Raw genomic sequence first — 11,636 nt, forward strand, 5'->3', positions numbered from 1 at the left:
AAACAATGTCAAGTGCTTGGCACCTAAGAAGTGCTGCCATGGAAAGCCTGCACCACACCTGTCAGGAGCCCTCAGTGCACTGAACTAGAGAGATCGTCGCGGGTGTCCGCGCTAGACTGCCAGCTGCCTGAGGGCAGCGTGGACGCACAGGTTCAGCGGCTTCGTGGTACGATGGGGCTAGGCTGGCCGGGCCTAGAAGGACGCGGCTCCAATTCCCGGGGGGAAGACCTAGAGGCGCGGACCCCACCTCCCGGAAGTGACGCCACAGGGACTAGCCGCGCCGAGCAGGGCCGGCCGGAGCGGGACGAGCACAGCATGGCGGAAGCGGAAGGGAGTTCTCCGCTCCTGTTGCCGCCGCCAACGCCCCCTCCCGGGATGGCGGAAGTGGAGGTGCAGACGGCGGCCCAGACGGACATGAAGCAGTACCACTGCTCCAGCGGCGTCACCATGGACGTGGAGCGGAGCCGCTTCCCCTACTGCGTGGTATGGACGCCCATCCCGGTGCTCACGTGAGTCTCATTCTGCGTCCGCCAAGGGTGATGAAGAGGGCCCAGAGAGAGCCGGAGCCCTTGCGGTGTCCTCCGGCGGCGGGTCTCCCTCCCCCCGATACGCTGCAAGCCCTCGCCCTCGCCCTGGGATGCCCCGCATCCCTCACTCAGTCGCCAGAATCCTGCCACCCGCGCCCCGCCTTTTTCCGCTGACAATTGGGACATGCTACCTGTCCTGGTTGCAACCGGGCTAGTCTGGGAGAAAAACAAGTGTAGGTAGGCGGGAAAGGCCAGGGGGCTGGAGGCTGCAGGCATACCGAACAGGGGCCCCTAACTTGGTCCGAGGAGATGTCTTCATTCATTCTCCGGTTTATTCATTCATTGAGCAAATGCTTATTGATCACTTGCAGTATACAAGACATCCCGCTGCGTCTGGAAGCAACAGTAGGAGTCTGGCAGGGGCCATACCTCTCCTGGGAGGTCTACGTGGGAAGGGCCACCAGAGGTCTGGGAGACCAACCCTGTGACTTACACACCATCTCAGTCGCAAAGCAGGTGCAGGTCCCAGAGTGTCTGCCTCCCATAGGAAGGTTCTGTGTATAGCCTTTGTCAGGGGAGAGGCAGGTGCACAGCTGCTGCTTGCTACCCTCATACTTCAACTGGTAACAGTAACCACTTCTCCAAGTGCCAGTTTGCCAAGCCTTTTCACTCCCATTTTCCATAAATTTCATAGCCACTTTTTAAAAAAATTTTGTTCTAAATTTTTTTAGTTGTCGATGGACCTTTGTTTTATTCATTTATATGCAGTGCTGAGAATCGAACCCAGTGACTCACACATACTAGGCAAGCACTCTGCTACTGAGCCACAGCCCCAGCCCCTTCACAGCCACTTTCTAAGGTAGGAATTATCTTCTTCCATGGTAAAGCTGAGCTTCTAGCATAGTCTTGTTTAGATGCCTACCCCAGCAAGCAAAGGCTTTCAAAACTCAGTTTTCTGACTGTGTAACTTGTTATCTTTTAGCTGTACCTTATCTCCTTTAATACAGTGTAATAGATTTGTTCCCCCTATCAGAAATAGCCAAGTGGAGTTCCAGAGAGGAAGCATTTGTTGCTTACATGCTACATCCTAAAGTGTTCTCAACATTTATATTAAAATACTTAAATTGTTTTGTTTTCAAACGCTTGTGCATTTAAGAGCATCCAAAATTTTTATACCAAATTTAAAAATACATTTTTAAAGAACATGTGTTCATTAATTCAATCGATATTACACATTTGCTAAGTGACTGTTATATGCCCAGATAGTTCTAGGTGTTAAGAATATACAATGGTGAATAAAGCAGATGCAGTGCTTGTTGTTGTAAAGTGTCAGTCCTGGTGGAAGGAGTAGACTGTAAACTAACTACAGAACTTCTGATAGTGGTTAGTGCTATGAAGAAAATAAAACATTAATGTGAAAGTAACTGGATGGGGTATTTAGGGAACCTACTGGTTTTGTTAAAGCCTGTCATATTATCCTATTTTCTCTCAATTTTTCTCATTCTTCAAAAACCGTTTGTGCATGGTCTTCTGCAGGCACCATGATCCTCAGTCATCTGGGCCAGAAGCCGTTCGCATGCCAGTTGTATTCAGGTCTATCTGCAGGTGTTCATAACTCCAAGATGAGTAAGATAATCATGGGCCCATCAAAGGACTTGTGCTCTTTTTAGAGGACTCCCTTACAGCCAAAGAGAGAGAAACTAACATGTGTAATACATTGTAGTTTTGTTGATAAGAGTGCAGAGCTAGATTTGGCACAGGGAACTATCATCTGTCTTTGTCTTACATCAGAATTGAATACCACTTTTTTTTTTTTTTTTTAATATTTGGTGGGTTTTTGTTTTTGTTTTGCAGTACTGGGGATCAAATCCACAAAGCTTTACACATGCTATGCAAACATTCTACCACTGAATACATCCTCAGTCCTCCACTTTTTTTTTTTTTCTAATTGGCACATAGTATTGCACATATTTATGGGATATAGGATGACACTTCAATACCTGTTTAAAATATGTAATGATCATGTCATAGTAATTGGCATATCCATCGTCCTCAGACATGTATCATTTCTTTATGTTGAGAACATTCAAAATCCTCTCTATTAGCTATTTGGAAATATATAAATTGTTGTGAACTAAAATTACTATACTTAACTATAGAATATTAGAAGTTATTCCTCCAGTCCAAATGTACCCTCTTCACATTTTTTTTCCCCTTGGCAGGGTTAGAGATTGAACCCAGGGCCTCATATACACTAGGCAAACACTGAGTTACATCCCTGACCCTTTTTATTTTTTATTTTAAGGCAGAGTCTAAGTTGCTGAGGGTCTTACTAAGTTGACAAGACTGTCCTTGAACTTGTGATCCTTGGCCTCCTGAGTAGCTGGGGTTACACCGCTTCATCTGGCTCCCCATACGCTCTTTATTTTTTCTTTCCTGGTGATTGAACCTGTGGCTCTTTACCACTGAGCCACATCCCTTTTCATTTTTTATTTTGAGACAGGGCCTGCCTCACTAAGTTACTGAGTCTGTCCTTGAATTTGTGGTTCTCCTTTTACACTTTTAAATGCCAGGTATTTGTTCATTATTTAGTCAGATATTATTGAGTCACAATTATGTGCCAAGCACTGTCCTTGAGGGTACTACAGTAAACAAGGCAAAAATCCTTCTTCTAATGGAGCTTAAGTTTTAATGGAGAGACAGTCAATGTCCAAGTAATCAAGATAATTTCAGGTAGTTGTGCATGGATGTTGTAAAGAAGACAAATCAGAGTAATGGATCTTGGATGTGTGTGACTACTGTAGAAGGCATAATTCAGGAAGACCTCCAGAGTCTTAAAACTCTACTCAATCTTCCTTTTTAAAGAGCTTGAATCCATCTGCTGCTCACCACCCCACCACCCATACTTTGGTTAGGGTCACCATCATCTTTGGTTGGAATTACAGCAATAGCCTCAGGAATGGCCTCCTTCCTACCCTCTTTGCCTATCCCCTCCCATTCTTCAGGCACAGGCCACACTTACTGCTTTGGAGATTTCTGCCATTAGATATCCCGTCCTTTCACAGGTCAAGGTTAAAAGTCATCTCTGCTGACTCTGCCCCAACCTCAGTTCCAAGTAATCACTTCCCTGAGCTGCATCTTTACAGGTTTTGCCTCCATCTCCCTAGCAGGGTGCTTTGTGCTCATGCTTAGACAGCCTTGAGACCAGGACCTGGCTGCTGGCCCTGTGAAACCTGCTGCAACTGGATCATTGTCTCCAGCACTCAGGCCTTGTAGGGCCATGGTTCTCAGGCTACAGACCTATCTGAAGTTCCTGTGTGTTACATATTAAGATCCATTTGAGATTTGCTTTTTTAAAAATGCCTATGGTAGCTGTGTATGGTGGCACATGCCTGAATTCCTGAATATTCTGGAGATTTGAAGCAGAGGATTGCTTCAGCCCAGGAGTTGGAGGTGTCTGGCCAACACAACAAGACTCCATCTCAAGAAAAAATGAACTGGGTTAAGCCAGGATGGTGGCACACACCTGTAATCCCAGCTACTCGGGACATTGAGGCAGGAAAATCACAAACAAGTTTAAGATCAGTCTGGGCAATTTAGCAAAACCTTGGCTCAAAAAAAATAAATAAATAAATAAGAAAAAAGGGTTGGGGAATGTAATGAGGTGGCTCAGTGGTAAAGAGCCAGGTAGAGTGCTTACCTGATATGCACCAGGCCCTGGGTTCACTCTCCAACATCATTAAGAAAAAAAAAAAGTGAAAAAAAAATGTAGAATTTTGGTTCCTGGAATACACCATGTTTTGTCCTGATCTCTGTCCTTGCACATTAGTTCATCAACATTTGGATTATTTCCACTAATTTTTCTGTCAACTTTTTAGAGATAATTATATGCAATAAAAGGTATACATTGTAAGAGTACAAGTAATGAGGTTTGGTTTTTGTTTTTGTTTATTGCGTTACTGGGGATAGAACCTAGGACCGTGCACATCCTAGGCATGTACTCTACACTGAGCTATAGCCCTGAGTTCAGTGAGTTTTAACAGATGTTTTTGGCTATTTTAAATAAAGGTACTATGAAGATTCCGTTCATGGCCTAGGTAGACACAAGCACTCATTTCTGTTGGGTGTATACTCCGAAGTGGACCTGCTAAGGCATAGGGTGCAGTGTCCAACTGTTTTTCAAAGTGATAGAAACTATTTACGCTCCTCTAGAGATGAGTGAGGTTGCTCTTCACCCTCACTGGCATTCTCTGTTATTGTGCTTTTGGTTGTAGCCTGTGGTGAGGGTGCGGGGCCATCCCATTGTGCTATTGATTCAGTTACCCCTCTTTTGGGCCCCCGTGCACCTCTAGACCACCCTCATAGGCACTCATCACATGACACTGTATTCACATGCTCTCACTGGGTAAAGGATCCCCAGCATCTCTCTGACTGGTTGAAAACCCCCTAAGCTCTGTCCCTTTCCTGTCCTTTTTCCTCATAGGTGGTTTTTCCCCATCATTGGCCACATGGGCATCTGCACATCCACAGGAGTCATTCGGGACTTTGCTGGCCCCTATTTCGTCTCGGTGAGTTCCCATTCTGTCCTTCCTTGGAGGGTCCCAAGGCTTGCATGGAAGGCTGGCCTGTCCTGCCTGGAGTCAGGCTTCCTATATCCCCAAACCCAGGAAGATGCAGGTGACATGCAACCCTGGCCCTAAGCCCTCACCAGTATCACCTTTCCCCTTCTCTTACCTCCATGACAGGCCAGAAGGGCAGTGTGGCCAGAAGGAACTTAACCCTTAAGTAACTGGCCCATTCCTTTGTCCCTGCCCCTGGGGTTCTAAGCCAAGGGTAAGGGTAGAGGCAAGAGTAGAGTCAGACCATCTGGGAACCACATCTCTGGGCCTTCAGAAGATGGGAGCCAAGGTGGGGAGACAGGGGAGACTGACATGGTTCCTGAGGACAGTCTTCTAGAAAATCAGCTGTGCTCTATTCCCTGGGGTCTGTTCCCTGGGAATGGGCAAAGACTGGTCCACTGGCTAGCTCTACATGAGCATGCAGCATCTGCTTGAATCTAGGTTGGAGATAGGAATGAAGGAGATGTTGGTAGCATCAGCCTGTTTATAGTTGCCATGACCTATTTTTGTGTGTGATGATCCTGGGGATTGAACCCAGGGTGCTCTACCACTGGCCTACATCCCCAGCCCTTTTTATTTTTTATTTTGAGACAGGGTCTTGCTAAGTTGCCCAGGCTGGCCTTGAACTTGTGATCCTCCTGCCTCAGCCTCCCCAGTCACTAGGATTACAGGTGTGCGCCACAACATCTTTTTTTTTTTTTTTTAAGAGAGAGTGAGAGAGGAGAGAGAGAGAGAGAGAGAGAGAGAGAATTTTTTAACATTTATTTTTTAGTTCTCGGCGGACACAACATCTTTGTTGGTATGTGGTGCTGAGGATCGAACCCGGGCCGCACGCATGCCAGGCGAGCGCGCTACCGCTGAGCCACATCCCCAGCCCAACCACAACATCTTAATACAACAAGGCCAACCCCTTTGCACTTAAAAATACTTTCACTGTCATATATTTTTATAATTCTGATTCTGAACCCATACTCTGTCCCTGCATAATTCCTCTATGCCAGGTTTTATATGGTTAGCATCTCCCTTGTTGGAAGCCTCTCTAGGCCCAGCAGCCCCCATTCTACTGTGAATGCATGACGCTGCCATGCATTCACAGGCATAGAGTTGGCTCTGTGAAAGCCATCATTATTGGGTCAGGAGCACAGAGAACTAGCATTTACACCAAGAAGGAAACCTCCAGCCCATGACCAAAGATCAGAAAGATGCCAGAGAATGCAAGAATTCCCTGGGTATCCCACTGCCTTCTTCCCACAGAAAAGCCACTATTGGCACTTTAGAAATCATGCCAGCCCCCTAGCAGGCCTGCACTCCACTTTTGCCCACCCCTGATAACACCCTCTTCTAAGTCACTGCACTTCAGCCATAGACCCAGGTTTGTATATAACCTGGACGTAGGTTCCCCACTGATCTCTGCTCTTGTCCCTCAACAGGAAGACAACATGGCCTTTGGAAAGCCTGCCAAGTAAGTGATGAATACCTGTGTGACTGGCCTAGGGCAGGTTGCTTCTGCCCAGAGCAGCAGGCCGGGTCCTCTGGGGTATAGCAGGAGGACCAAGTATGGAGGGGAGGGACAGCCAGGGTCAACCAGGGCATAGCAGCCCTGTATCAAGCACCGATTATGCCAGTCCCTGGCTGGGCCTTTACCTGTAGACCATTCAAGCCTTGCCTCAGCTCTCCAAAGTTGTGCTTTCAATTCTATGACAAAGGGTGAAGAAAGGGAAGGGACATGGTCAAAATCACAGAGGAAGTGGCAGAACCAGGCTCACAGCCAGATCTGTCTCCCTCTGTGTCCTGGACACAATTCCTGCCCCTTGGGAGCAAAAAGGCCATTTAAGGTATAAGGAAGGCATTGTTTGGATGCTGCTGTTAAGTTCTGCTTGGAGGGATTAAAAACAGTTCAGATCCTTAGGGAGAGAAACTGGTTTAGTTGGGGGCTTTAGGTCTTCATTTCTTTCATCTTGGGTGCTTGCAATAGCTCCAGGCCTAGTGATAATGCCTCGGTCCTCAGTATCCTCAAAAGAACAGCAGATACCCAAGGCTGCCCATTAGGTGGGCACCAAGCAGAGGCAATTTGGAGGCAGGCTGGAGCCAAGCTCTCCGACCCTGACTCTGGTTTCCCCAGGCAGGGGGAAATATGGTCCCGGAGTCTCTGGGCTGGTGTTTGCTGCGAGGCTGCTTTTTGAAGACTGTTTGTTATTGTTTTATTTTTTCAAAGACAGTTTTAAGGACTTCCTTTTCCCATAGGAGCTCCCAAATGCCACCATGGCACTGTGTATAGGCTCCTCCACAAGCCATACAAGGGGAGACATGGGGAGAATGCTTGCTTATGGGTAAACTCCTCATTGTGACATCCAAGTCCCTGCATGACATGGCCCCTGTTGCATCTCCTGCCTCACCTGCCAGCATTCCATCACCCCGTTTCTTTCTGAATCTTTGAGTAGTGCTTAGTCACTTAGTTTTGGGGACACACTGTAGTTTTCTGCTTCTCACTTTGTTCAAACCCTCCCCTTAGTCTACAGGGCCTTGCCTCCCTTTTCTGTGTTCGCTGACTTCTCTTCCATTAGACTAGACTCAGATGTCACCTCCAGAAAACCATATCACACCCCCTCTCTTCATCCATTAGGTTGCCATGACAAAATACCATTTGGTGGGTGGCAAACCACAGAAATATATTTCTCACATCTCTGGAGGCTGGGAAAGCTAAGGTCAAGGTACTGGTAGATCGAGTGCCTGGTGAGGGCCCGCAGCACCTTCTTCCTATATTCTCACATGGTGGAAGGGGCAAGGTTCTCTCTCAGGCCACTCTCATACGGGCGTTAACCCCACTCTTGGGAACTATACCCCCATGACCTCAAAGGCCTCACCTCCTAATATTTTCACATTGGGGGTTAGGATTTCAACATATCAGTGGTGTGGGTGGGGCAAACATCCAAACCATTGTACCCCTCAACTGAGCTGGCTTCATGTCCTCCCAGGATCCACTGTGGTACATGGCACCTCACCCTGTTATTATCTGCTGCATGACTCTTGCCTAGATCTGGCCTCAGCACCCAGCACAGAGCAGGTCGCAAGGAACATCACTACAGCTGAGAGGCCTCAAGGGGGCCTATCCAGTGCCAAGAACCTCCTCTCTTCCTCAGGTACTGGAAGTTGGACCCTGCTCAGGTTTATGCTAGTGGGCCCAATGCCTGGGACACAGCTGTGCATGACGCCTCTGAGGAGTACAAGCATCGCATGGTAGGTGGCAGGGACAGCAAGCACTCCTGAGATGGGGACCAGGGTGGGAAGTTTACCCTAGCTCATCCTGACCCCAATCCTTCCTATACTTGCAGCACAATCTCTGCTGTGACAACTGCCATTCACATGTCGCATTGGCCCTGAACTTGATGCGCTACAACAATAGCACAAACTGGAACATGGTGACCCTCTGCTTCTTCTGCCTGCTTTATGGGAAGTATGTCAGGTGAGCTGCCCTCCCACCTGTACATTCCCCTGGGCTGCTCTCCAGAGGATCCCAGTGAGGCTGTGTCTGGAGTCCTTCACAGCAGGGACAGTTGGAGCAGATGCCAATTGGAGCCGTGAAGGTTCCAGAATGACTGAGTTCCTGGTGGAAAAGGAGGTTACTGTGCCAAAATGCAGCTCCACCTTGGTCCCCAGCCTGGTTGTCGCTTGCTATGAGGCCTTGGGTAGCTGCCTTGGCCTCTGCACTGCAGTTGGCATTGCTAAGATGGTAGTAAATGATTCTGGCTCCTCAGGGAGGATGTAAGTCTAAGAGACCTATGCTCAGGCAAAGAAAGTAGATCTTCATGGGATGGTTTGGTGACTACTCCACAGTATCCCTTCCTGTAACTCCCTGTGAGAGGCAGGGTTTTGAGCAGTGAACCCAGTGGTAGCTTGGGTGGATTTTTGAAGTCACAGTCTTCTGACCTATGAGGTCCAAGGCATTCATTGCCAGCTCTTAGTAAAAATAGGGCTCAGAGAGGTTGAGTGAGTTGCCCATAGTCCCACAGCAAAGCCCACACTTGAGCTAATCTGGGCCCCTCCTCCAAGCTTTCCTGTTAGCTGTGCTTATCATTAAGAGCTTTTGATTGGGGGCTGGGGTTGTGGCTCAGTGGCAGAGTGCTTGCCTCGCACCTGTGAGGCACTGGGTTTGATCCTTAGCACCACATAAAAATAAATAAACAAAATAAAGACATTGTGTCCATGTATAACTAAAAAAAGAATTTTTTTAATTTTAATATTTATTTTTTAGTTATCGGCGGACACAACATCTTTGTTTGTATGTGGTGCTGAGGATCGAACCTGGGCCTCACGCATGCCAGGCGAGCGCGCCACCGCTTGAGCCACATCCCCAGCCCCTAAAAAAAAAAAAAAAAAAAAAAACTTTTGGTTGGGTGTACTGGTGTACTCCTGTAGTGCCAATACCTCAGGAGGCTGAGGCAGGAGGATTGAAGGTTTGAGGCTAGTGTCAGCAACTTCACGAGACCCTGCTTCAAAAAATAAAAATGGCTGGGGATATGGCTCAGTGGTAGAGCTCTTGCCTAGCATATTCAAGCTCTAGGTTCAATCCCTAGTACCACCAGGAAAAAAAAAAAAAAAAAAAGTTTCTTAGAAAGAAGACTCTCCAGGGTCTTCATTTTCCAGCCTGGAAGGTATTTAAAGGTGCCGTGAGAAGAACATAACTGTGGTCACAGAGAGATTGAGGCAGAGCCAGAGCTGGCCCCAGGTCCCTGACTCCCAGCCCTCGGCTCCAGCCATAGCACTGTGCCAACACTCACCAATCCCCTGCCCCCAGTGAGCCCCATCATGAAGGCCACAGCAGAGGCCACTCATGGCTTTCACACCCAAACTTAAATTCCTGGTCTCCTTGCTGGTGCCCTCTTCTCAGAGATAAGTGATTATGGGTGGAGCCAGTGAGACCCAGAGGCAGCACACCCCCCTTTTCCAGCAGAGTCTGATCTCCACCCGGATCTGGTGGTCCTCCACAGTAGGCACTAGCCAGGTTCCATTCCTTAATTGAGTTTGGGAATGGGGAGTAGTTCCAGGGACTCCTTAGGGGTGGCAGTGCTGTCAGGGTTGTAATTAGATGGGGCTCAGGGCCACACACCTGTCCTCTGCCCCTGCCCACCCTTGCTCTTCTCCCTCTCTGTCAGCATCGGAGCCTTCGTGAAGACCTGGCTGCCCTTCGTCCTCCTCCTGGGCATCATCCTGACCGTCAGCCTGGTCTTCAACCTGCGGTGATAGCTGCCACACAGCCTCAAGCCCACCAGGCTTCCAAGGAAGAAGCCCCTTATGGTCCCAGATTCTTTCTCCTCACCCCCAAAGGCAGGGGTAGCCTGCTCTGTTGGACTTGGGGACTGGGAGGGTGGGATGAAGGGTCTGAGAATGAGTGTAGGGCAGGGCTCTCTGCTTGTTGTATCTCACTGGCTACTCAGAAGCTCCCTGCCCCCTTCCCCTGGGCTTGTGACCCTGCCCTTGAAGCACCCTCTTATCCCCCTGTTGGGAAGACCCTGCCTGCTCTAGAGTTCCTTTTGCCACAGCCCAGTGCTCACTGTGGACAAGGACCCACCAGACAAGGCAGCACCCTGACCAGAGATGGATTAGGAACCTGCCCTCTGCCCAGTAGCTCTGATTCTGAGGTGGGATAGGGTGTACTACTACCCTGGAGCCTTCCCCTTTGGCCTCTAGAATGTTCCAGAAGGCTGGATAGGTCCTTCTTTTAGATATCTGCCAGAAGCTGCACTGGGATGCTGTGCCCATCTGCTGGTGCCCTCCAACCCATGCAGCCTCCTCTTCCCCCTTTCCAGGACCTCCCAGCAATTGGGCCCATCTCCCCTGCAGTTTGGGGCCTGGCTGGTAAGGTGAGTGAAGCTGACATGTGCAGAGTGGCTCTGTATACCAGGTGATGTAGACCCACTCTTTGTCCCCTTGGGGCCAAAGTTAGTGCCGTCAGGTAGCAGGAGACAGGCTGTTTCCTCCCATCTGAATATACTCCCCACTTAAAGCTGTCAGAAAAGGCCCTGTACTGCCACCTCACCCCACTGCTCCATGGGCTCCTTTGTGAGGGGCTCCCTAGCAGGATAATAAAAAGTTTTGAGTTGAGATGGTACCTGTCCTTGTTTTCTCCCACTCTGCGGCCCCCTCACTCTTTACCTGGTTATATTCTTTGTGTCCTTGGTATCTCTACCCCTGGCAAGAGATCTAGTTGCCAGTGCCACAGCTAAGTCTGTGTTCAGTGCCTGGAGCTCACAGGGACATCAGCATCCCTCAGTGATCTCCAGGTTATGGGAATTGCCTACATTCCAGGACCATCATTCCAAGCTCTCTCCTGGAAGCAAGTGAGTATTGAAACCCCTCCCAGATTCTTTGTTGGGAAGAGCTTTGCGGAAGGATTGGTGTTAGAACTGAGCAGGATTTTCAGTGGGTAGACCAGAGCCCTAGGGCTGCCCCTCAATCAGGAGTGCCCAGTTTGGAGTAAGCTAAGAGAATT

At 48.7% G+C, this 11,636-nt stretch overlaps 1 protein-coding gene across 1 annotated transcript; it reads left to right on the plus strand.

Moving 5' to 3' along the window:
* Positions 1-282: 282 nt before the first annotated feature.
* Tmem222 (transmembrane protein 222) lies at positions 283-11,248 on the plus strand. Its single transcript, XM_026391688.2, has 6 exons — positions 283-509; positions 5,011-5,095; positions 6,577-6,608; positions 8,287-8,383; positions 8,479-8,609; positions 10,300-11,248. The coding sequence occupies exons 1-6, from the start codon at positions 316-318 to the stop codon at positions 10,385-10,387; spliced, it is 627 nt and encodes a 208-aa protein (XP_026247473.2). The 5' UTR covers positions 283-315; the 3' UTR covers positions 10,388-11,248.
* Positions 11,249-11,636: the final 388 nt, after the last annotated feature.

This window comes from Urocitellus parryii, chromosome 11 (assembly GCF_045843805.1).
Source record: "Urocitellus parryii isolate mUroPar1 chromosome 11, mUroPar1.hap1, whole genome shotgun sequence".
Taxonomy (NCBI): Eukaryota; Metazoa; Chordata; class Mammalia; order Rodentia; family Sciuridae; genus Urocitellus; species Urocitellus parryii.